The sequence below is a fragment of the Dermacentor andersoni genome, chromosome 1, assembly GCF_023375885.2.
Source record: "Dermacentor andersoni chromosome 1, qqDerAnde1_hic_scaffold, whole genome shotgun sequence".
NCBI lineage: Eukaryota > Metazoa > Arthropoda > Arachnida > Ixodida > Ixodidae > Dermacentor > Dermacentor andersoni.
Window position 1 is genome coordinate 133,237,296 of NC_092814.1, and position 26,916 is coordinate 133,264,211.

Sequence of the window (26,916 nt, forward strand, 5' to 3'; positions counted from 1 at the left end):
TGACAGCAAGAGCAAACATCTAGCCATCTACTTTTCAACTCATTTTTACTAAAACACTTTAAACATATCCAAACTTGCAGCACGGTCCAATCAAGTGTTTCAAGACGCTTGTGACATGTTTTAAATCATTTTTATCAGTGATTTTGCCTTGGATGCACTATCTTGGCATGCACAATTGTGTACAGGAAGAGAATAACTGTCGTTCCTTTATCTAATTCTATTACTTTCGTGGCTGCTACACTCCATCCTCTACTAAAATACAATACTTATGTGAAATCAATTACCAAATTTCTTTTGGCATCCGAGCATTCATTTGAACAAGGAATTGTTTCCAGTAACATTCTGAATCGCCTTACTATGCTTTCATTAACAGTCACCTCATCTACTGTGTTTAATCGCAGGGCAACACGTAACTGACAGATCTGTAATCTCTTGAAGAAAAATAAACGGTGCAAAACATATATGGATGGAAGAACACATACAACAGGATGGGTGTGTCCCTCTGTCTGTGTATTTTTTGCCATTTATTTTTCTTCAAGTATGACACACCAACTAGCTCAAACCTCTTACCCAACTTAAAGATCAATTAGTTCGTATACAGTACCTGCTCCATCCATTTACTGCAGCTTTGGGATTCTACTATTAATTTGTACATTCCACCTTAAAGTACATCTATTAGTGTTTTGAAGTCGTAAGGATAACAACTTAACCCAGTGCATCTTTAAAACACAAATAACACATTTTTAATGTGATTAGCATTCTTGGGGTACTTCATGCACTTTCCATTATATGTTTGTTTCTGTGTTGTAGCCATTTTACCACCAACTTGGGTCACTAGGTAGTTCATGCATGGTGGAATGCAATCCTTCTGTGTGGCTACTGTGTGGAAGGAAAAGTATTCAAAATTAAGGCCAGGACAACGTAAAACAATTCCAACCTGTTTTTATTTCAAATTCACCATCAGCCCTCTGTGACAAGTCAAAGTGACTTGGGTCCTGCCCTATAGTGGAACAGTTTTACGGATTTACATTTCACGGATTTGGAATAAAAACAGATTGGAATAGTTTTACGTTATCCTGACCCAACTGTTGGACCAACTTGGGTCACGGAGTAGGTGACACTAGGTATGTGCTGCATTTCAATTAACCTCCTTGATGGCAACTTTGGTCACTGGGTATGTACCACTTACTAATGACAAAAAATATCCTTTAAAATTTACCTGGTGCTGGGCAGAATTGAACAAACATCATAGATATTCAGACAGTCTTCAGACACATATATTGAGACATGTGCCACACAAACTTCATGGAGCCGCCGCTAGGGGGCACAGTGTGTCCGAAGGAATGCGCAAGAGAGGAGCCTGGCTGCATACATGCTTCATACGTGACATTTTAGCAGTGGCAATATAGTGTGAAGTTACATTGCTTCAATGCTAATAGCATTAACATCGACCTTCATCGTGAGATAGGTTCTGCCAGAAATGTTATAACAGAACCTGTTCTTTAACTACCAAAAGGAAATGCCAACTACAGTAAAGTGACAGCCCTCTTTTGAGCCATATTTATCCCTTTAGAATTCTTTGCAATATGAAATATTATATCATCACAGCCACAATACTGTTTCTGTTAAATGCTATAATAGTCTTTATGGACAACTTATGTTACCCAATTTTTTAAACCATAGTAATGTGTAGCACTAGCTGTTTCAGTGTTCTTTGCAATTAGTGTTTATGAATAACTATTTGCCCATAAGATTTGTTACTGCCACATTGCACTGTTTGTGTACCATTGTTTTGCTTATTCCAATATGCTTTTATTTATCGATTCTGCTACCTTAAACATCATTTGCCAACTGCACATTCTTCTTTACGTACGTGTTCTAACAGGAGGTCTTCCAGACAGTTTATACTATGGGATCTCCTTCTGTATTATGTCACTACATACACTTTGTAACAAAAGTAATACTTAAATAAACTTGAATTTGAAATGAACCCATAGAGAAGCATGACATGCTACTTTGCATGGCCCTTTCAGCCATTATGGTCCATCTCACCAGTGATGCCATACACAAAAAAAGCAAGAATTGTAACAAACATTTCTCTGTTTATTATAAAATATAGGAAGGTCGCCCAAGGCGAATACATGTATGTAGGGGGATTTGACAATGTATCTTGACCACACGTTGTGGGCACACATTCACAGAGTTGCCCTGATAACAAAGTCGCTGGCAAATGTCACACAGTGTTTATTATTTTCCCTTTGAACAAAATGTATGACAGATTAAAAGCACAGCAACACTACGAAATAGTGCCAGCTTGCTCTCATCTCCACAAAGAGAGACACAAAAACAGGGTAGCAGTAGCAGGGTCACAAGCTGTGTACGTAAGACAACAAGGACAAAGGTGCTACAAACATACAAGAATACAAGTACAGTCGGGTGCACTGATAGGTACACCTTAGGCAGCAACAAGTTCCTCCATTTCCAGATGTGCTTGCTAGTCAGCACAAAATGAAGGGGACAAAACAAAACAAAAATCTTTTGGGTGTTTCACATTGCACTGCTACCACAGCAAGCATCATATTGAGCGGAAACAAAGCCATTAGGCAATAACTAGCTCACTTACCAATTGCACTCTCTCGAAAATCATCTTCCTCGATAGGTGGTGCAAAGTGGGCAATGCCAATTGACATTTTCCACTGCCCACAGGTGCCCTAATGCTGAGTGTCACAGTAATTTTTCATGAAAGCTCCACATAAAGCAATGTAGTGTATCATAAGCAGCTTTGCTCTGGATGAACACTGCCTATGGCACACATAAAGAAGGGTTCTGCAGCAAAGCAGTTTCCTTGTAATGGTTATATATATAAAAAAAAACAGCTTTATTCCTTTTTGTGCACACGAACTTCATGCACACACATTTTTTGTGTCTTAAATTTATGCACATTTTCTAAATGACATTACCATGCACAAAATGATCAAAATTCCAACAAAGATAACTGCAGCTGCTATACACCTGCTGCAAACCTCAATGCATTGAGAGGTATGTTGAATAAGTTGATAAATCATCAACAAGCAATGTGTGCAGTTTTATGATGCACCATTTCTGTTATTTGCTTTATTATTCACCACAACAGTGAATTCAGGATCAAAATAGACTCAATTCAAATACAGGCTCAACTTGGTAAAACTTTTCTGATCGCTTGCTTGTCTTTCTCATGCAACTGTATTGGGTTGCATTAACATGTCAGTGCATACTTACAGGAACATTAGTAATTAAAACAATGTTCCAAAGAATTACATTTTTTGTATTAATGGCACCTGATGATACCTCTGCTAAGAAAAAGAAGGACCCTGACAGTGAATATGTTGCCACTTGCGAGACAGCATACATATGCTTGCATCGTTCCCATTGTACAGGTTCATTGCTCTGCTTGTAGCATGTTTGCACATATGGGAAACGAAGTGATAAAAAGTTAACAGTAGCTCTTACAGTCAAAGTATTAAGCACTTCTGTCCTAGTTCTTCAAAAAAGCTCAGTGGTCTCAAAGTCTGAAGCAAGTTTCCAATGAAATTCTTGAACAAGAACACAGCAGCTCCATCTCTATCTTTAGAAGACTTCTGACACTTCTAATCTAAAATAAAAAGCAATTTTATTGCCAGGTTTTCCTAGAATAGATGAGAACTAACAAGGACTGATGTGATCATCAGCTGAAAAATGTTCATTCTTAGTACAAACACCCATGTGTTCATGGATAAATCACACACCACAGCATCATGACAGAGGAACTATACACTACTTTTTTTTTTTCACTTTGACATGGAAACGGAAGGCAGCATTGTTCGTGCCAGCGACGAAACACATTTTGCATAAGAACACTTTACAATGTAGCCTCAGTGCCAGACAAGCATTATGAAAATGAGGGAGTGTTGACATGTGCATCACCCTGCATCGGCTGTAAGCTCTTCCCCTACTGGCCAATTACTCATGGCAGGGGCAAAGTACCAGGTTAAATGACTCTCGCAAAAGCTACGTTTTGATTCTTAAGTGAACATGTTCACCACAAAAGCAGTTTTAATTCAATTTCTGTGCTCCTCAGCATGGCCCATGCATGGTTCTTAGGTACAGGTGGATAAACAAAGCTAAAAGAGAATACAAGGGAAAAAAAAAAAAAAAATAGTGAAGTGTGTTTACTGTATGGTTCTGGCATCATTTATGTGCAATTGACATGAACGCAAACTGCATTGTCTATCATGTCTGCATGCCTCCATGACAGGGGACAGACCTGTAGGAGGTGTCAAAGGTGCATAAAGCAGTTGTGAGCACGACCAACTCTGTGTGCTGTAGTAAACATAAAACCGCCAGTTTAACTTGGTGCACAGTTAAACAAAGATGCATGCATTCATTTCGCACAGAGCATTCATTATGCACAGAGTCCAAAATTCACTAAAGAAATTTGTAGTTTACTAACAGTGCCTTAACAAATGGCACGTGCATGCGCAACATTGTTTTTCAAAGGCAAAACGGTTTGAATGCCATTGAATAGTAGCAACTTGTTTGCAAGGCTGTTGATGGAGTGAGCAGGGTGACATTTATTCATAATTTTTTAACAGAAGGACTGATCATAGGTATTAGACACATGCAGTGCAGCCATACTACACATAAGGTGTTTGAACAAAAACAATCATTTATGCCTTTCCTTCCAATAACCTTTCTTTTGTGCAAGTCTAAACCACCTTTTTATGTGTGCAGGCCTCGTATACCTGCATGGTGTCTCAATTCTGAAAGGCTCATGGTTATGCATGCAGTAGATCAAGTCACACCATGGTGCATAAAAGCTTACATCAGTAGCAAGTGACTGGCACAAGCAGGCTGGTGTGTAGAAGGCAGTACAGACCCCGCTAAATTTAGAGGACTTTGAATCTTGCAGTTTGAGTACTTTAATATGGCACTTGACCAGCAGGCACCTTTTGAAGTGTGATGTCCTTATATATGAGTCGCAGTATGGTTAGAGCTTAAAAGCTTCCTGCTGAGAATTGCATTTTACACAGTACTCCATTGGTGGCTTTGTAGAGTGGCAGAACACAAAGTATCAATTTTTTACTGCCACAATAAAAAAGTTTCAGAACTTCTGCAAGTCCAGGCAAGCAATGAACTCTGCAGCCACACATCTGCAGGCAAAGTTAACGTTTACTGTATAGAGCACATACTGATTTAAGGCAATTCAAATGTATGGATTATAACAATGAATACCATAAATGTGTATCCCAATATGACATGGTGCTTGGCTAGTTGGTGACCCCCTAAATGGAATATGTTGAGCACAGACAGAACAACATGAAGACAAACACTGAAGTGCTCCATTGTCTGTCTTCTTCATAGTGTTCTGTTCACACTCAATATGTTCTATTAAAGATGTGTGTAGCTGACACCAGATATGACATGCACTTATTTAAATTTTTGTCCTAGATTAGCAAGAAACATTCACAAATACTAATGTATTTGTGAATGTTTATACACAATTGTGAGTGACCAAAATAATGTGGTATCTAACCAGCACTCCCTTTTCAAATCCTATTAAACTACAGCTCTTTGTAGCCACAGTTAGTATCACATCATTTAACTGGCACAAAGCTGAATCAGAATTGATTCCAGCAACAAGCTAGTTAGACACTGCTAATTTCCATTGACTCAGCACCATATAGCCATGATTAAGCTTGTGTCACTTGGCCTGCACTTGGTGGCTGTTTTTTACTTTACCTAGGCAGATTTATGGTCATCACAGGAGGTGCTGGTGCAACTTGCTTTAAGACACCATATGCAGCATAACGGGTACACTAGAGATAAATACAGTCATGCATCAGATGTGACAAACCCACGAGTAAAATGAGGCTGCAACAGTATATTCTGAAAAAAAAAGAAAAGCAGACCCGTCACCTCTGGAATTTACGAGGAATTTTCATATTTATTAGCCAAAAATGACCCGTAAGCATATGACAACACTAAACGAAAATCGCCAGAGGAATGTGAATTGGCTTTACACATTTTTCACAACATATGGTGACTTTTATCCTTAGTTGGTAGGTGATTGTGAAAAAAACACCTATAACTTCTGTAACCAGGTGACATTCCAAATATTCCACACATGCTTCATATATATTTTCAATAAGTGTAGCAATAGGCATGGGGTCAACCAGTTTCATCTACTGTGTGCATGTCTCCTCGTGCTGTTCCCAGAAATGTATGCTTAAAGAAACTGGCATCACCCACAAGCAGGTTTTCAAAATTTTTCCACAGTATACATGACACTACCTTGTTAAATTTCCAAATTTACTTCATATGCACCATTACATGTCAGGCAAATTGTACAATTCTTTTTTATTCTTAGACCTTCAAGAATAACAAACACAGAAATCCAACGACACAGTGACCACCACACCAATAATGGCAGTTGGCTGACATTAGTAGGTGCTAGTTTTAGCAATTTTGACAGTAGCTACCCATGTGGAGCCACTTCTCAGCTCTGCACCTTGGGCATAGGTGCAGGCTCCATGGGATTTTTGCTCATGTGTGAACAAAAGTGCAGTGCTAAAGACATCACTAATCCAAGCAGCCATTGCTAAGAAGTATCAATCTCAAATGTTATTCAGAACACTAAACGTCCAATGCAAATTCTGCTTCAAGAACCTCTAGACTGCTTTCTGGGACCCGACAGCAAACATTTACTTGCAGAAGTGTTGACTCCTTGCTGTATGACACTGACCAAATTTGTCCTCCTGTGCTGCATCATGATCAATGGCCCATAATGCACCACCATAAACATGAACAAAAGTAGTGAAGTCCCAATTCTATAAGGCAATGCCTAGACACAGTTTCTGTGATGTTGGTATCTAAGGTACGATGCAAGAGAAGCTAGGTTGAAGAATGTAGATTGGGGAGGAGTGGGGGGTCATGAAGATTTGTGTGCAAGAACTAATCCTCAATGAATAACTAAGAATACCAAGTGCACAATGGTCTCTACTGATCAATGGCAGCAGCAAAACATCAGTGTGCAGAAGTACTGCACAACACCAGGCAGCCAGTTCAGTTCACATGTTCCCTCCACCAGCAATTTGAAAAGGAGAAATTTAAGCCATGCGGTTCAACAGACCTCCAGTAGCTGCTGCAGATCAGATGAGAAAACACAAACTGCATGGCATGGAAATATCCAGACTGGAAATCCAATATAAAGTAACATTTATTCTCATGTAGAAATTGGAAACACAGTGAAATTTGTATATCACTGTGGATGCAGATTCTTGGCAGTAATTGTCACTTAGAGACAACGTTGATGTGCTTGTGTCAAAATGTGCACACGTGTGTGTGTGTGCTGCGTCAACATGCAATTTGTTTTAACAGTTTAGATTACTGCCGACAAACATTTACACCAAGTCTGAGTAATCTTCAGTGAATTGCATCAGTCATAAACAGCCTGACATGGATGCACCATGTGCACAACCAGAGATGCATATGGGAGTGTAGCAGACAAATGTGTATACATTATTAACACAGTTTGGATACAACAAATCTTTCAGGGCTTCTTCCCCTAAAGTTACTATCACATGGTACCATGCAATTAAACACTTACATACCGTAAGCTACATGCCCATCTCTTAAACCATGGGCTAACAATCATGTCGAAAACCTCACCTGTAACATACTAGACAGTGTGCTAAGGAAAATAAAGAAAAAGGTGCATTTTCTGAGATGTTCTCTCAGAAATGAAGCTTTCTAGGACCACTTAAGATGCATCTGTCAAATTTACAACTAAGAACAAAAAAAGGTCCCTACACTTTTTTGCGAATAGTTCATTATGTATAGCAGTTTCATGTGGTCGGCACCTTACCCCATGTTTTTACTACTCAGACCAGCTAGACAGGCATAAATGAAACTCCCAATTAAGATAATTCTAAGACAGTTTAACCTGCCCTTAGGTGCTCAATAGGGCATGCAACTAATTCTTAGAGCTTTTCACATATCTGTAGTAACCACCCGTATTTTATATATAAAACACATAAGGCCAAAATTTCTTACATGTGATGGTGTTTCACATTGCCATCATAAAGACATTTCACTGTACTAAGGTAAAGTGCACTTACAAGTGAAGATGAACAACTTTTTGATACAGTATAAAGATTTAATAAAAAGACTTTTAGGCATTTAAAAAGAGATTAAATGTGTTTTCAAAGTAGCTTCTTCAGATGTCTGGTTGCCCACGCAAATGGTAATTCAAACCAAGTGAAATACAACACATATACTTTGCACATTATTCTTTAACAGACTTTATAGAAGGGCGTGAGAACAAAACTAAAATGTCATTGGCAGTTTTTATGTCATATTGAGGCACAAGTCATAAATGAATGTAGTAACAGTGATATGTTAAGCACAAGGTGCTGCAAACACATCTTAAGACAAAGCATACATAACAAAGACGATTAGTCTATTCAACATGCAAGCTCTGGGGACAAAGCGAGTTCAGGAACAGCAGTAAACCTTGTAGTTCCCATGAAGCTTATAGCAAAGCAGCCCACATCACATGAAAAACCTCAAAACTTTACAATCTCCCTAAATTTCTTCACAAAGCTTTATAAGATGGAGGCAACCATGTCTTTACAGAAACCATAACACTTCAGGCTCCCCATACTGGACACATATTGTAAAAGATACAAGTATACCAGGTTAAAGTGTTTGTTCTTTTGTATGGTACTAACAGCACAATGTCAGGTAATAGGTATGAAATGAACAACAAAAGTATAATAGTACATCTGCACTGTCAGCAAACACTGAAAGAATAAACAAAGGAGGTTATTTGTACAATGCCAATACCCACAGTCACAAAAACATCCAGAGCCAGCAAATAAGGGCACTTCGCACTTATTGTCAACTCCACTTCTGTGCAAAGCCACACAGCACTACAGTAGTGGAATACCTTAGCAGTGGTGTTCAATGGACCCAATCCCATTTGATATACTCATGAGGAAAGTGTCCCACACCGCAAGACCTACTTGGGCCACAACTGCTTTGGGACCCTTTGAAGCAATACGCGTGGCTGTGCAGGCTTTAACACTTTGCATACAGTGCAGTGTGGTGCACCAGTATGCACTGACTTGTGCCACATGTCCGCAAGTGGAAAAGTTGCATACAAAGATACAGCAAATGCAATGCATTGCTAAGGTTACCCCAGACCCTCTGTGTACAAATGTGCACATTACAGCTGTGTAAACAATGATGACAACAGTACACAAACTTTGTATAACTACAAAAGTTAATCGAGGCATGACCACATCTTGAAATAGAAGCAATGCATGCAAGTGTACCAAAAGTGGGTGTACTTCCTTTTGGAGAATTGCTTCTTTGGCATTAACTGCTGTCCGTCCAGCCATTTTCGTTGTACAAATGCAGTTTTTTTTTTTTGTGTGTGTGCAAAGAAAACATTACAGAAAACAACACGATAGAAGATAGGGAGCTTCTCTAAACAGGATAAGGACAAAGTTGATGCCAGCCGATGACCGCTGGCCCCCCTCGTGCTCGGAAGATTCTTTTGCACTGTCACACTAAAACAAAATATACTTGGAAGCAACAAGAGGCCCAGTTAACAGGACCTTCCTTTCTTTTGTTGAACACCAACAAGTGCTCCATGAAGTAGATCCTCTTATTGCTTTATCCCGTAATAAATATTCACTTTCACAGTGACCTGAGCTTTTTAATGACACGGCTACAAAGCACTTTCACTCAAAAAGGCCAAACATGTCCTGCTTCTTTTACAGGCACTAGCAATAACTCCAATAAATGAACTGCCAGTACTCCAGAATTCAGCTCTTTAGACTGGTATTACTTCCCTCTAATTATTACTGAAACTTCACAACCGGTAACGATGCTGCAGTCTGTGACATGCTTACATCAATGAGCTTGCTATAGTCCTGAAAATATGTCCTCATCACAATTCTCCGTGCTTATTAGCTGCAACCCCCAGACATAAACAAGACCACAAAGCCGAAGTGTAACATGCATGAAAAGTCCATATTTGTCCACATGACAGAGCTGCCTTTGAATATAATAATTTTCTGGATATGAATATGGTCATGTATAGTGTTAAAAGATGTCCCAAATAAAAGGACCATGATGTTATAAAAGTGAAGCCAGCAATAGCTCTTTCTATAATAAGTGAAGAAAGTCCAGACTCCACAGCTACTGAAATAGGTGAAATGTTCCCACAACAACTTAATGCATCAAATGAGGGCCATTGAGCTAGCTGTCAGGCATGCTAGAATGACTAGAGCCAAGATCATGCAGCCACAGTGAAAGCTGCACTGTCATCTGGTCTACACAAGATATTTTTTTGAACATCCTTATATATATAAAGTTTAAAATAGCAAACAGGAGTAACAATGCACATAATTTCACTGAAACAAATGGTTTGTAGTAGTTCCTACCATACACTGCCAATAAAAGTAGGTAATCCTACTTAGACACCTACAATGTACTAGCGAATTTCAATGTTCAATACCCTTTCCTCAACTTGGAAAAAAATGAAAGGCACTAAAGGCAAACATTAAAGTGGGCTAAAATGATAGGTACTGGTATTAAGATAACAAGCATCTCACTTTTACTAAAACCAGAACATCAGTAAACCAGAAAGCAATGTAAAAGCCCCACGTGGTGACACTACTTTTGAAATCTGAAACCAGCTCATCGAAGAATCAAAGATGCAAATGCTACCCATAGTGATGAAGCTGCTGACTTAGCCAATGAAGCATCATTGTGCACACATTACCAATAAGTACAAGCCTTCAAGAGCACCACACGTTCTGATGAACCCAAACCAATGTAATACAGCATCCCTATGTAGAGTTAAGGGGAAGCAACAAGGTACAACATGTTGACCACTGTTCCAAGAGATGTGCAGTCTAGTCAGGTGCTTTCTTGTTTTGCTTGGTTAGTCACCACTTTGTAAACTCTGTTTCCCGGTGCCCCTACTTTCATCCAACTGTCACACCTTCTATTAGAATGGACGTAGCAAAAGCAGGTGCACCACAGGAATTACCATGTTTTGTAGGCAAGTGAACTTGCAAAAAAGAAGTTTAATCTTCAGTGCTTCCCACTCCATCTCCTTACAGAGAACAAGAGCTAATAATGTTCCAAAAAGGTAATTTACCAGTCTTGCCTAACTTAATGTCTGCTTTTAGTGCCCATTTAATGCAAAGCATATTAAAGGGACCCTGAACCACTTTTTATTGAACTCAAGAAATGAATTTGAAGTCAAATTAGGCTATTTCAGAAATACCTTGCTGCAAAGAGTACTTCAATGTGTTCAGCAGAAGTGGAGTTATTGGCAATCAAACAGCCCCTTCACAGTGCTTCCCCTCTTTCTTCAATGACTTGCACTGCGAAGGCTATACGGCGGAGCGGGGCATGCCCACAACGCTCTGCCTACCGAGTATCACGGTGGCGTGTAGTTCATTTCAAATTTGATTTTAGATGTTCACGTAGGTGGCACTACTTCCGATTTTGCCACCTATGAGCACCAAACGCAGCTGTCCTCAGTGAGCCACAGTGTGCTCAGCCAGAGGACTCGTCGCGGCAACCCATGGTGGCTGCAGTATCTACGCTATGTAGTAGACCACAGTTACATGCAACTGCAGCGTTTGCTTTGTGCATGACAGGGCTTGAGTGTGCGCTTGTGCTCATATGCTCCTGTCTGACTCTGCGACATGGTGCAGACCAGCTTTGTCTTGCACCAGCTTGACTGATGGAGAGTAGCCACATTCGACTTATGCATATTGAAGAGCTATCAACAGCTCAATACGAAGCAAAGTCTGCCAGGAGCGGCCAGGTGTGCTAGCAAGCGTGCGTGTGGTCTGACCTTAAATTTCATGTGGTTCAAAGCTAGTTGAGTGTTCAAAACTAGTCGAAATTAGAGAGTCCCGATGGCTATGACACCGATAAGCAGGGTGGCCAAAGTTTAATTCCTACGTGGCCAGCCACAGCTGAGCATGGGCAGACGATAGTCTGCTTCTTCCAGAAGTACGCAATTCTTACCGAAATTCAAAAGCAGATTTTTGCTTACTTCTGCCTGTTTATTAAACTGCATCAATAAATATACACAATAACAGTAGGAAGAAGCGCACTGATTCAAACCCCCCTCTTGATTTATGTCAGCTATCCACCAATAGCAGCCGCGTATTGGAATCTGCTCTATTAAGAAATAAAGTGTCCAGAAAAGAGTGAGGAGCAGGTTTTTGTTGAAAAGAGAATGTTTGAGAAAAAGGTGATTTTGTGCTCCACTTGTGAGCTACATGTGCTGTGCACAAATGCAAAATTTGGCTGAGATGTTCACAGTAGCATATGCTATCTTTTTTTCACCAAGCCCGAGGGGTGGTTTAGGGCCCCTTTAAAGGAAAGAAAAAGCAATCCATTACATTCAATCATTCAAGCTTAGCAGCTCATAAAGCTGTATACTGCCACATAATTGGTGCCTTCTAAATGTTACAGCAGTTGCAAAGAGACAAGAGTCTAAAATTATTCAATTATAATGACTCAGTGTAGAAGCAACAGGAAGGTAGTTATTCCACCTGTTAATGTAAGGTTGCTTTTCTGATGGAATCAGTAAGTTCCAGCACTAAAATAACACATTTGAAACCTTTTTTTATAAATATTCTTAGTATAAGTCACAACTATGATGCACAGTTCCTGGTGGCACTTTTTTATGTGATTCCCTGCCTCACCCTTAGGCATGTATAAATCATGTAGTCATCAAACAAACAACCTATAGCACTGTGCAATGTACCCTTGACAAAGCCCTGACATCAACTTAGATCAAACTTCTTACAAAGAAAAAAAAAGAAAAGAAAAAGAAAGGAAGCTATGGTATGCATAACAGCTGCCATAAAGTTCTAAACAAACAGCTAATTGAATTAAAGGTGCACAGCTGAGCTCCATTGTCCAAACAAAAAGAAAGAGACTGAAGTTGCACCTTGTTTTAATGAAGTTGCATCTGACACGAAAATACCTTCATTATAGCCAATATTTGTTATAAGCATATGTGCCGATATCGGCAAAAAAATCACAATCAGGTTTATGTGAACCACAAGCGTGATGCCTCTGTCGAGAGAAAGTCACCTTCCCGTTTTGATGGTGCACCGGTGGCTAGCACTACGACAATAATAACTCACATACACGAGTTTTGCATGGTTTCTAATACACAATTGTGCCATCGGTATGTGATCACATGATATTGGCATACTGGCACATTGGCTAGATGGCTGTGGTTCAACCAAGCCAAGCCACTGGTCAAAACATGCACGTGCATCCCAAATGTGCCATGTTAAGCTGCTCTTGCCGAGTAAGTCACCAACCAATTTTTCAGACATGAAGAGCTTCGCACACGGACCTGAGCTCCACTACTTTCAGGCTAGCCCTTACGTGTGATCTCATGCTTGATCGCCGATGACGGCCCACTTGCTACCCATGGCGGCTTGTTGTCAGCCACTCCACAGACCACCAACGAAACTTTGTCACAGCTGTACTGCCTAGGCCACTAGGCTCAACTAAAGCCCCTACATCCACGCGCCACCGCCGCTTTCCTGGTCGGCGGTGACGCGTGGATGTAGGGCTTTAGGCTCAACTACCGCTGCCTCATTGGGAGTTGACAAGTAAAGTTATGGTTTGGTCTTTGGAAGCAAGGCTACGTAGCAGCAACTTTGCTCATAGGTACCATGTTTGCAGGTTTACGCATGAGGACCTTGATTGGAAAATTGAGAAGCACACTGTGTGGTGTCCAAAATTTCAGTTCACATTATAAGTTGGTCCTGGGGGTATGTGGAGGTGTTGCAGATAACTGTCCATGTAAATGCGCAGGTAAGAAAATTGGGTACCTGAAAAATTAGATGGTGACTGAATTTGAAATTTTGGTTACCAGAATACATATTTAAACCTTTCGTGAACAAAAATTTCTTTTGCTATGACTGTTATAGCAAACAAAGCATGAGCAACTATCCTTTAGATTTGTTTTGTCATAGTGATATACAAGTTAGCTGTGAAAAGCTTTCAACACTTTAAGCACGAATAAAAAGAAAAAAAAAAAGAAAACAAGAAATAAAAGAGGATGGATATATATATATATATATATATATATATATAGAGAGAGAGAGAGAGAGAGAGAGAGAGAGAGAGAGATCACATACTATTACGATCAGTACAAGTTGCAACACATAAGCCATGGCCGAAACGTAAGCATACCCCAAGTAATAGGGTAAGCTGATGCCAAGATGCAATTTACCTGAAAACAAACTTTGGAACGCCCTTATATATATAAATTTTTTTCTGCTGCTTCTTACTTCGTAGAAAAATTAAATGCCACTTCTTTGCAGAGTACAACTTCAGATGAGCAAAGTGGCTTATTTTGTCCCAGCAGGCCGCCACTCTCATTTAACATTTTAGTAACTGGACAAGCCTGTAAATCATTGGTTGCAGTGCCTCCGAAGAAAGAAGAGAACAATGAAGGCACTCAAGGAGGTATGTGCACCTTTGAAATGGTGCAACCTCCACTTTTCACTCAGCTAAACCATTTTATGGCACAACCAGCGTGTCATAGAGTACTATCTGGTGGTCACTGCTTCAATGTTGCAATTCATACCTATCACAACAACACATCAATAACAAAAAGCTTAAGGCCAAGCAACAGCAACTAAGCATCAAAAGTTAACAATAAAATAAAGTGAAAGTGAGCTAAAAAGTATTAAGTCCTTAAAAGTTTGCAACTCAGAACTGAAGGGCCACAATTTGCACTGAGGACAATGGTTATAATTCAATCGCAATAAAGCACATGAAACCAACAAAAACATTTTGAATGTTTTCTGGCCCAGCACATCATTTTTTTGCCCGTTACTGCACAAAACAAAGAAAATGTGACATAAGTATAAATGTGCTTGGGGGCTACAATGTGATAACTTTTTGCTCTTGCACACAGCAAAAAAACAAAAAAAAAACACGCCTACCTGTTCCTTAACCGCCCTTGTCTGAAGTAGCTTTGCATAGTCAGGCATAGAATTCACACCTTCTCATTAACACTGTAAACAGCTTTAGAGCATTTGCTACTAAGCAGACTCCCCCTGACCCTCCCTCACTACCCAATATAACTCACGTGATGCCAGCCAGCTCAGGGTGACAGAGCACGCATTGTTATTTGTCCTAGAGTAAGGTAAGAACAGATTGTAAAATTGTTTCATGTGAAAAGTTTATGATAATGTCATTTTCAGCTGTGCAAATTTTGTTTCCAAAAGCACTTATGAAACAGTGTTGCATTTAAACTAGCAACAGAAATGCAAGATATGAATATATGAACCAATAAAATGTAACACACATGAGCACAATAGGCATTACAATGATACAGCTAAAGAACTAAAGGTAAGGCATTGCCATTCATGCCACAAATGCATCAACTGGAAGACCTGCACTTGGAATGCAGCAACAGTACGGTGCAAGTCCACCTGTTGAGACATGTCAGGTGATGCAGCACAGATTTTTGTCTTGCTTACAACAAAAAAAGGTTTCTTGTTTTTCTTCTGTGTGTGTGTTTTTTTTTTTGCAGCTGAACGCCACTAAACACAGAGAATCTGATAAAAAGCTTGCTACTTAGCTACATAGACATCTTTCACAGCATTCATTTCCTACACGCTGACGCGAGGCATTACAATTCCACTATATGACAGATGTAATTTCTTGTCCCTTGAAGGAATGCTGCTGTGTGAGATGATGAAAAGTTGCACCCCGACGATCACCGGGTCACAACTGATGGAGTGCATGTTAAATGGGCAGCACGTTTCAGCTCCTTCCTTCAGTGTCCCTTAAGGGCAGCTTGGTAGAAACTTTAGACGCTGTGTAAATGCTGGCCCCCTGAGGGTCCTCTCCAGTTGTATTTTTTTAGTGTGTTCCCAGGCAACAAGCCTGTGAGACCACCACGATGCGTGACAAAATTCACCTGCGGCTGTTAGTGCAGGCACATCTGCTGCCAGGGCATCTGCAGGCCGTGAAAGGTTGCATGGACACGAATGGCAGCTAGAGCAGTGGTTGGGCTACATAGCCTGCCTCACCTGCATGAAGCCATAGTCGTTACACCCCATGCATTCACGAGCAGGAGTAATGTTCTGGCCCCACTTTAAGCCCACTCACTGCTCTGGCTTGTCTTTTTACACAGTCCTGGCAACAGAGGCACAGCTGCTATTTTCCTAGGTGTGGCTCAGCATCCCAAGATGGGCCATTGCTGCTGCACCAACGGAGCAGCTGCTGCGACGTGGTGGTCCTGTAGTTGTCATGCCACAAGGCCCATCCGGGTTACTTTGGCAGACAGGAATGTGTGCAGTGTGAACACAAATGGTTTAGGGCACTGCATCAAGTCCAGCTCCTGTAAAAGAACATTACAGAGCCTCAACAAAAGCTGGATCCAGGAATATTCACCTGGGCACACTGCAGTAGCATCCCTTACAATGGGACATTTGACCACTGTGCAGCTTTCAAACCACTGTGCAGTTTTCAAACTAAAGCAAAACAAATAATGCATTTCACACTAGCTAAAGCAATAGATGAACTAAAATGACATTTTTACTGAAAGGCATTTTTCTGTTTTTAAAAAGTCACTGTAGAGACAAGTAACAATGAAGTACCTTTTCTCCATCTTCTCCACCAAAGTCAAGCCAAGCGAGACGCATGCCATCATCACCAGAATTTCGTAGTCTTTCGAATGAAAACTGCCAGAGGGTCAGTTGCCTGCGGTTTTCTTGCAAAAGAAAGCCATCTTCATAGTGTAATGTAAGAGTGCATTCCTGGCCTTGGAAAAGACAGGCTGGAATATAAAAAGAAATTTCACATTATATGAATTTATCATTTAGAACATCTTTTATATCATTAATGTCAAAATGATGGCATAAGAAGGAATCCATTTTTCAAAATGTCATTGCACACTCGAGCTGTGTTTTTAGATTATACAGATTTTTAAAAAAAATATCGCTTGTGACAAGTAGCACTACGCTGCCATTTCAGCCAGACTATAGTCAAACCCAGTCATAATAAGCTGGTTCAAGCGCTAAATAAAGTTCAATGTATCAAGTAATACAATAGGCGTAAACCTGGGTATAAAAAACTTTTATGAACTTTTACGATGGATTCGTTATACATGGAAGCATAAACCTGCATGCAATACTGCTGAAAAACCCCATGGCAACCTAACTCACAGTAGTGCATATAATGCTGCCACTTGGTACAATCTACAGCTCACTGTGGGTTATGCATCATGTAACACCCCACCTGATTACATGCTACATGGTTTCATCAGGCTGATGAAGCTTTGAATTTTCATGCCCTTCCAACATGCTTGATGACAATCACCACATGGTCTGCTCGATGTTATCCCAATAGTTCGTAAGTTTTTTTTGATAAAACGTATCTACCTGTGCAGACCAAAAGCTCAAAGCTTGATAAAAAACTTTGGGGCTTCACATGAAGGCAACAACGAGAAATAGTTGAAATGACCCCTTTGAATTTTCTTTTTACTGTGTTATCACGGTTACTGCTACCAGCTTTGCAATGACACAGCATCTGCAATTGTGAGCAGCAACCGTTGCCAAGCTGTCTGCTGTTGGCATAATGTAGTAATGCTTGCTTGAAGAACGAGACTGTCAGCAGTAAACAGTGGCGACAACAAGTATCTATGCTGTACACAAGATAGTTTTGATGTAATAGTGCTGCGGAAACCTGCAAGGTGGAAAGAAGTAATTAATAGAGGGAAAATCAGACATCCACCCGTTTGTAGCAATTGCTACAAAGGAAACCCATAGGGGTTCCTCAAAAGAAAAGCCTCTCAGGTGAAGAAAAATTCATCCTGGTCCGGGACAGGAACCCGGGCCCATCGCCTTTCCAGGGCAACCACTCTACCATCTGAGCTAACCAGGCGGCTAGCAGATGGCAGGGCGAAGCCGAATTTGTGAACAACTCAAACCAAAGGCAAGAGTTTGACTTGGTTTTAGTGTTTGAGTGTTAATAAGAATTCTGTGGGGATGCTACAAAAATTTGAATTATACAAAATTCGAACTAACAAAAGTCAGAAAAAAGTCGCTTGGTTAAGGCGCGTATATAGACCGACGAGACGTGAGCATGCATGCACAGACGCTACGTCACGTTGGCATAAACAAGAACGTCTATACCTCGAAGCACTGGCACAGCTAGCGTTACCAGATGCAGCCAACGCAGTCCGACGTGCCTGACGTCGAGATGGCTCTTGCTCCATCCGCGCGTTCGTCGCACTGACTGGCGCGGAGAAAAAAAAATTTTTCGGTTTCACCCGAAAAGCGAAGCATCGATTGTGATAGCAAATTAGAAGATAGCTATACGAAGTAAGGATAGTAGTTTTATTGGCTTTATAAACTTGCAAACATTCACTTACTAACTAATTTAACAAGTACTGTGTCGCGCGCACAGGTAAACATGAACACATCTCGCTCGATGACCTCAGAAACTCGCTGAAAAACGGAGTGAGGAATCGCGGCAGTAGCAGTGAGTGAATTGACCTTCGTACAGTCCTCGCTTTATGCGAGCGTAACTACGAAACTACGAAACGAGAGCATACGAAGCTATCGACACTACGCACACTCTGCAAACATAGCAGATCGCTTTGAAGATGAGGCCCACGCAGGCGTGCACTTTGGCCACGTTGCAGATCTCTTTCAAGATACGGCACCTGCATGGCTGTGCCGTAAGCAGCAGACACCGGAGAAAAACGTCCCCCCTCCCTCCGCCTCACCCCCGTGCCTTGCATGCACGACAGGAGAGGGCGCGCATTCGCCCCGCCTATCTCGCTTGAGCATGCGAGATTCAGCCGCATTCATCGGCTCACCCTCGCACGCTTTCTCTCGCCCATACAGCATGCGGTGCATGACGATGATTTCATTGCCCTTGAGCTTTGTACGGAACATCCTGGGAGAGAAGTGACCTGCAACAGAGGCGTTGGCCATGCATGGCCAGGTGCAAATGCGGCTCTCTCCAGTCAAGCCTAAACAAAGAGCCACAGATGGAAAATGCAACGCTGCACGGCCCGCGCGGCGCCGCCAACGTGCTCCTGTGCACTAGCACTCTTCCCATCCACGATGGCACGGAGTTCGAATTATTGGTGGTGGTGCAGATTTCAGTGTGAATTAACGGGATGTGTTACATATTGCTTTCAATACACTGCTGGATGAACCGCGGCGGCTATTTAGAATTATTTGAAATTTCGAATGAAAGAGTTCTGAATTAACGAGCTTTTACTGTATATTGTAAGGAACCGCTTCATTCCAGCTGAGCTCGTGCTGCTACCATGAGGATCAAGCTGTGCAGCTGTTGATGATATTGTAACGATGTTAGTAAAACAAGGATATTTATTAAAGGCGAACTTGTGCCCACAAGTAAAAGTCACTGCGGTCGTGCAGGAATCCGCGGCAGTCGCGTTCTCAAACTGGGGCTCGAACCGTCTTCCTCTTCTTCTCGCGTGACACCTCGGGCGCGTGCCGCCTGCGAGCCGGGTCCAACTGGCTGCCCGTGCCACGAAGATAGCTTCCTGTTGTTGCTGAACAACACCACTGTACGGCGTGCACAGTGCCCAATGCAAAGGGCGCGCAACTTCAATGTCACCAAGTTTGTCGTGGCATTATCCCCCTCCTTGCCGCATCGGCCCGATGCGTGAGAGGAAGTAGGGGTTCCTGTGGGCTCTCACTTTTTTTTTTTTTTTTTGTTGTTGTTGTTGTTGTTCATGACCTCTCCTGGTAGGGTTTCATGCGGACAACATGCACAACTTCCGTGGAGTTGCGCCGTCTTGGGCTCTCGTGTCCAGCGGATTTCACTTCGTAAGTGACGTCGCTTATACGACGAAGTATTTCGTAAGGGCCGAAGTATCGGCACAGAAGCTTTTCAGATAGTCCACGGCGTCGCACTGGGGTCCATACCCACACCTTGTCACCGGGCTGGTAATGAGCTTCACTACGGCGCTGGTTGTACCGACTGGAGTCGATGCGTTGTTGGCGGCGTATTCGGTACCTTGCCATCTGTCGTGCCTCCTCGGCTCGTTGCAAGAAATCATCTAGGTCAGATGAGTTATGGTTTTCTTCATCTAACGGCAACATAGCATCCAAAGTTGTGGTTACTGCTCGGCCGAATACAAGTTCAAACGGGGTGACTCGTGTTGTTTCCTGAACGGCCGTATTATATGCGAAGGTGATGTATGGCAAAATTTCGTCCCACAGCCTATGTTCAACGTCGACATACATCGAAAGCATGTCGGTCAGTGTTCTGTTAAGGCGTTCAGTTAAACCGTTTGTCTGAGGGTGGTACGCCGTAGTTTTCCTATGATCAGTATGTGTCATTTGCAACAAGCATTTCATTAGGTCCGCAGTAAAGGCCGTTCCACGATCGGTAATAACAACTGCGGGAGCGCCATGCCTGAGCACGATATTGTGGACAAAGAATTTTGCAACTTCGACAGCCGTTGCATTGTACAGGGAATCAGTTTCTGCGTAACGGGTCAGATAGTCCGTGGCCACAACTATCCACTTTTTGCCTAAAGATGATGTTGGGAAGGGTCCAAGGAGGTCCATACCGACTTGTTGGAATGGGGCATTGGCTCTATTGGCTGGAGGAGGCCGGCCGGTTTTACGGATGGAGTCTTGCGCCTTTGACACTCGCGACAAGTCTTGACGTAGTGCTGCACTGAGGCTAATAACTTGGGCCAGTAGTATTTCAGACGAATCCTAGCGACTGTACGGCTCACGCCCATGTGTCCAGACGTCGGCTCATCGTGACATGCATGCAAAACTTCTTCTCGCATAGATGCCGGTACGACAAGTAAAAACTTCGTCTCGCTGTTCTCGAAGTTTCTCTTGTAGAGGACACTTCCTCGCAGACAGAACGAGGATAGCCCCCTAGAGAAAATACGCGGCAGTTGAACGTCCAGTCCCTCCAGGCGCTGTATAAGTGGAAGCAATTCCGGGTCATCTCGTTGTTGTTGAGCAATTTGTGACGCGTCAACAATGCCAAGGAACGGGAAATCCTCTTCTTCTGATACAGTTGTCTCGACGGGTGCGCGTGACAAGCAGTCGGCATCGCTGTGTTTCCTCCCGGATCGGTATACGACAGTAATGTCATACTCTTGAAGCCTAAGGCTCCATCTTGCTAGTCGTCCGGATGGATCCTTGAGATTCGCCAGCCAGCAAAGCGAATGGTGATCGCTGACTGCTCTGAATGGTCTACCATAGAGGTAGGGCCGAAATTTACATATTGCCCAAATGACTGCAAGGCACTCTTTCTCGGTTGCGGAGTAGTTTGCCTCTGCTTTCGAGAGCTTACGGCTGGCATAAGCAATTACTTTCTCCTGGCCGTTATTCCACTGCACTAGTATGGCACCGAGGCCGACGTTACTCGCATCGGTATGAACTTCAGTGTCGGCTGTCTCATCAAAATGGGCAAGGATTGGAGAAGCTTGCAGGCGTTTCCTTAACTCGTCAAAGGCGTCTTGTTGTTCGCTTTTCCACATGAAAGGTTGATCATCTCTTGTCAGTATTGTAAGGGGCTCAGCAATGTTTGAAAAGTTTTCCACAAATCTTCTGTAGTATGCGCATAAACCCAAGAAACGTCGCACTGACTTTTTGTCTGTGGGTGTCGGGAACCTCGCAACAGCTGCTGTCTTTTCGGGATCTGGTCGGACGCCTTCACACTGATGACGTGTCCGAGAAACCGAAGTTCATCGAAGCCGAATTGACATTTTTCCGGCTTAATTGTCAAGTCTGCTGCGCGAATAGCTTCTAATACTAGTCGCAGGCGCTCTAGATGTTGGTCAAATGTGGTGGAAAATACGACCACATCATCCAAATACACTAAGCATGACTGCCATTTCAATCCTGCAAGCACAGAGTCCATCATTCGCTGGAACGTTGCGGGTGCGGAACAGAGGCCGAATGGAAGTGCTTTAAATTCGTAGAGGCCATCAGGGGTCACGAATGCTGTCTTTTCACGGTCCCGTTCATCCACCTCTATTTGCCAATATCCACTCTTGAGATCCAGGGAGGAGAAAAACTTTGCACATCGGAGCCGATCTAAGGTATCGTCGATACGCGGAAGGGGGTACACATCTCGCTTGGTTACGCTGTTCAGTTTACGGTAGTCGACGCAGAATCGAAGTGTGTTGTCTTTTTTCTTAACCAGCACTACCGGAGACGCCCATGGACTGCTGGAAGGCTGAATAACGTCATCTGAAAGCATCTCCTCTACTTGCTTCTTGATGATCTCCCTTTCTTTTGGTGACACTCGATACGGGTGCTGGCATACCGGTCTTGTGGCGTCCTCTGTTATGATTCTGTGCTTCGCAACAGACGTGCGCCGTACCTTCGAGGACGTGGAGAAGCAGTCAGAAAAATCCTTTATCAGGGCATATATCTGTTTCTTTTGGGCTTCAGGGAGTCTCGGGTTTACGGTAATTGATCTGTCGACACTGCAGGTTCCTGGCAGGGCAGTTGACGTAGTTAGGCTGCATAATTCGGTCGCTTCACAGAACTCGTGGAAATAGGCAATAGCTGTTCCTTGTGCGATGTGTTGGAATTCATTACCGAAATTTGTAAGTGCGACATTTGCACGGCCATCGCTTAAGTGAACAAGGCCCCGAGCCACGCAAATACCTTTGTTGAAAAGGAGCTCTATGTTTCCATCCGCTATGCCTTCGCGGTCGGAAAATCTTTCATTCTCCACAAGAACCATTATACTGCAGCGTGGCGGCACAGTTACGTCATCGTCAACGACGCGCAGTGCAGCGAGACGTCGCTCCTCCGATTCTTCCACAGGTATAGCTTGTTTTGTCGAGAAAGATACACTGGACCTACGTAGGTTAATTATGGCGCCGTTAGCTTGTAGAAAATCCATTCCCAATATAAGTTCCCGTGAACATTCTGGCAGTACAATAAAGTCAGAAACGTAAGTAAAGCCTTTTATCGTAAGTCTTGCGGTGCATCGGCCAAGGGGCGTAATAAGATGGCCACCTGCCGTGCGTATCTGCGGACCAGTCCACTTCGTCACAACTTTTTTAAGGTGCTTCGCCATCTTGAAGCTTACTACCGAATAATCAGCGCCGGTGTCGACTAAGGCATTCAGCTCGCATCCGTCTATTATCAACCGTAAATCTGACGTAATCGTTTCGTTCCTGCACCTGTAGACTGGAATTATCTCATCACCGCACTGGAATCGCGTTGGAGGATCTTCGTCACTCTGGTTATCAGCGGCCTCACCTCCACAGGTCGCTTGCTTTAGTTTTCCTGGTGTGGGCTTGGTGAACGACGCCTAGGCAATCTTGGAGACGCGCGTGGGCTAGGCGATCGGTAGCGCATGGGCGACGGTGATCGTGGTTGACGTTGGCGAGGAGTAACGGGGCTTTGGCGCGTCGACAGGTATTCTTCGATCTCCGCTGGCCGTTCACCGTTTCGGGGGCATGGTGCGCTTAAGGGAAAACCCCTTAACCCAACTTGACGGTACGGGCAGAACTTATACAGGTGACCCGCTTCTCCGCAGTGGAAACACAGAGGCCTGCGCTCGGGGTCACGCCAGACGTCACTTTTTCGGGGCCTTTGTTCCCCAAAACGAGATGCACTACGCGCTGAAGGCGGATAGGCAGCCGGTGGTTCCAGCAGACGAGGTGCACTGCGTACTGTCGACGGGTAGGGAACGGTCGTCGCAACTGCTCCACTACTGTGTACCGCGGGTTGCCTGAGTACGTCGGCGTACGTTGGCGTGCGCCGCGTCGGCTGTGGCTCACGCTCTGGATCCCGTATGACGTTCCTGAGTTCGTCCCGGACAACGTCGACGATAGATAGTGCAGCTGGAGCCTGAGGTATCTGCAACTTGTTGAGCTCTTCCCTGATCACTGACCGGACAAGCTCCCGCAGGGCTTCCAGGTCGTTTGGCAGGCCTCCAGGGAAGACATGGACAGGTGCGCAGCTTGCCTCACGGTTGTATTGCCGAGCCCGCTGTTCCAGCGTCTTTTCGATGGTCGTTGCTTCACATCTGAACTCGGCAACCGTGCGCGGTGGGTTGCGGACGAGAACTGCGAAGAGTTCCTGCTTTACCCCACGCATGAGATGGCGCAGCTTCTTATCTTCACTCATGGTGGGATCAGCACGCTTGAACAGGCGGGACATGTCCTCGATGTACATCGCCACGTTCTCGTTTGTGAGCTGGTTCCTGGCTTGAAGTGCGATTTCAGCCTTTTCTTTACGATCCGTGCTGGCGTACGTTGCTAGCAGTTGTCGTCGAAATTCCTCCCAAGAGGTCAAAGAGGGTTCGTGGTTTTCATACCACGTTTTTGCGAAGTCTTCCAACGCGAAATATACGTTACGGAGCTTCTGTCTCTCATTCCATTCATTAAAGCTCGCCACTCTCTCGAACAGTTCCAACCAATCTTCCACGTCTTCGAACGAGTCACCATGGAATGTTGGCGGCTTGCGAGGTTGGCTTACGACTAGCTGTGCCGGTGTTACCTGGGTAGTCATTGTGGCGGCGTCCGTTGCGGGAGTTTCTCTTGGCAAGAAGGGAAGAGGGCCGAATTCGGGCGAGTCACCTCGAAGACGGCGGCTGGTCCGCTGGTGTACAGGTGTCAGTTCCACGGGATGGACTCGCGGGTTGTCGGGGCTACGCTGACTTTCGTTCGTGGGGCTTCGACTCATACCCCGCACCTCCACCAGAAATGTAACGATGTTAGTAAAACAAGGATATTTATTAAAGGCGAACTTGTGCCCACAAGTAAAAGTCACTGCGGTCGTGCAGGAATCCGCGGCAGTCGCGTTCTCAAACTGGGGCTCGAACCGTCTTCCTCTTCTTCTCGCGTGACACCTCGGGCGCGTGCCGCATGCGAGCCGGGTCCAACTGGCTGCCCGTGCCACGAAGATAGCTTCCTGTTGTTGCTGAACAACACCACTGTACGGCGTGCACAGTGCCCAATGCAAAGGGCGCGCAACTTCAATGTCACCAAGTTTGTCGTGGCAATATGTACAGATGAAGAAGATGTACAATGGATGATGATATGTGGAGATGATGAAGTTGAAAGTCAGGCAAGTGTTGCACTCGCACTCGCTGTGGAAGCAGTCGCCTGGCCGCGTAGAAGTATTATAAAATGCGTGGAGTATATGGTTTTAAACGAGAGACATGCACTATCTCTGTCCCATGGCAATGGTGATCGGATGGCGTTCTAAGGAGCGGGATGCGGTAATTGACAGGTGATGTCTGTTCAATGACCATGTAAGGTCCAACAAAGCATGTGAGAAATTTTTCACATAAGCCGGGAACGCGCACAGGAGTCCAAAGAAGAACTTCGTCGCCAGGAGAACAAGTTACAGCACGGTGAGCCGAGTCGTAACGAGATATGCGAGCGTCCTGGGAGATGCCGGTGTTGAGGTGGGCAAGGTGACAGCAGTCCGCGAGGCAAGACAGAAACTGTTCTGAGAAAGGAGCTGCTGGGGGTACAGGAGTCGAAAAGAAGGATACATCAAGAACGAAACTTGGTGAACGGTCATAGATGAGAAAAAAAGGTGAAAAGCCGGTGGTACATTGCGTAGCCATGTTATAGGCGAATGTCACAAATGGCAGGATTGCATCCCAGTTCGTGTGGTCGCGGCGGATGTACATCGCAATCATGTCGGAGAGGGTATGATGAAAACGCTCCGTCAAGCCGTTGGTCTGCGGATGGTAACTGGAAGTCATCTTGCGAATTGTGTTTGAGGCGCGCAGAACTTTGGTAAGGATAGAAGAGAGGAAGACTTTGCCACGGTCGCTGAGGAGAATGTGCGGAGCGCCATGGTGTAAGAAAATGTTGCATAGAAAGAAATCGGCGACTTCAGCAGCAGTCCCTGATGTTAGAGAGGCTGTCTCCGCGTAGCTTGTTAGATGGTCTATGGCCGTAACAATCCAATGATTGCCATGTGAGGTCGTGGGAAGAGGACCATACAAGTCTATTCCAACTACTTCGAAAGGCGAAGTGGGGCAAGGCAGAGGTTACAAAGAGCCAGAAGGAGCTGTTGGTGGTCGTTTGCGGCTTTGACAATGAACGCAGGATGCAACGTACTTCGCGACGGCTGAAGACAGGCCAGGCCAGGAGCAGCGACTGCGTAATCTGTCATAAATCTTGTGGTAGCCTAGATGATAGGCCATTGGATGATCGTGAAAGGCTTCGAGCACCTCATGTTACCGAGAAGTTGGTATGACCGGGACCCATTTGTTGCCATCGACATGATAAATGTAGCGATGTAAAGCCCCATTGTGCAGCTGGAATTGATTAAGTTGTTGACGAAGTCGGGCGTTCGGAGGTGACGAAGAACCTTCCATGCGTTGGAGAATAGTTCAGCAGTATGGGTCGACACGTTGGTGAGATACAAGGACAGATGGGCTGTTGCGTCTTAGCCAATCTAGGGTTGCGATGGGTAAAGCCGGTGAAGAGGACTCGGGACGTACGCTAGTATGGAGAGGCGATGGTGAATCGTCATGGTTCGGCAGAGAGTAGCATGATAGAGCATCGGCGTCTTGATGCTTCTTTCCAGCCCTGTAAGTGACATTGATATCATACTCCTGTAAGCGAAGCACCCAGCGACCAAGGCAACCCGATAAATTCTTTAGCAATGAAAGCCAACACAGTGCGTTATGGTCGGTAACGACTGTAAAATGGCGGCCGTGAAGATATGGGCGAAATTTTTGCACTGCCCAAACAACAGCAACACACTCCTGCTCGGTTATGGTGTAATTCTTCTCTGCAGTGGTTAGTATACGACTAGCGTAAGCAATTACTCGTTCGTGGAAGATGTAACGTTGCAGTAGAATGGCACCGAGACC

The 26,916-nt window shown here is 43.8% G+C and overlaps 1 protein-coding gene across 1 annotated transcript in view; it reads right to left on the reverse strand.

Moving 5' to 3' along the window:
- Positions 1-2,082: 2,082 nt before the first annotated feature.
- LOC126544257 (beta-1-syntrophin-like) overlaps positions 2,083-26,916 on the reverse strand; it is a 137,881-nt gene continuing 113,047 nt past the window's right edge. The window contains exons 5-6 of the mRNA XM_050191511.3: positions 16,698-16,876; positions 2,083-16,438 (exon numbers count right to left, since the gene is read on the reverse strand). Coding sequence (XP_050047468.2) covers positions 16,346-16,438; positions 16,698-16,876 — 272 coding nt within the window. The 3' untranslated portion in view covers positions 2,083-16,345. The remainder of the gene's footprint in view (positions 16,439-16,697; positions 16,877-26,916) is intronic.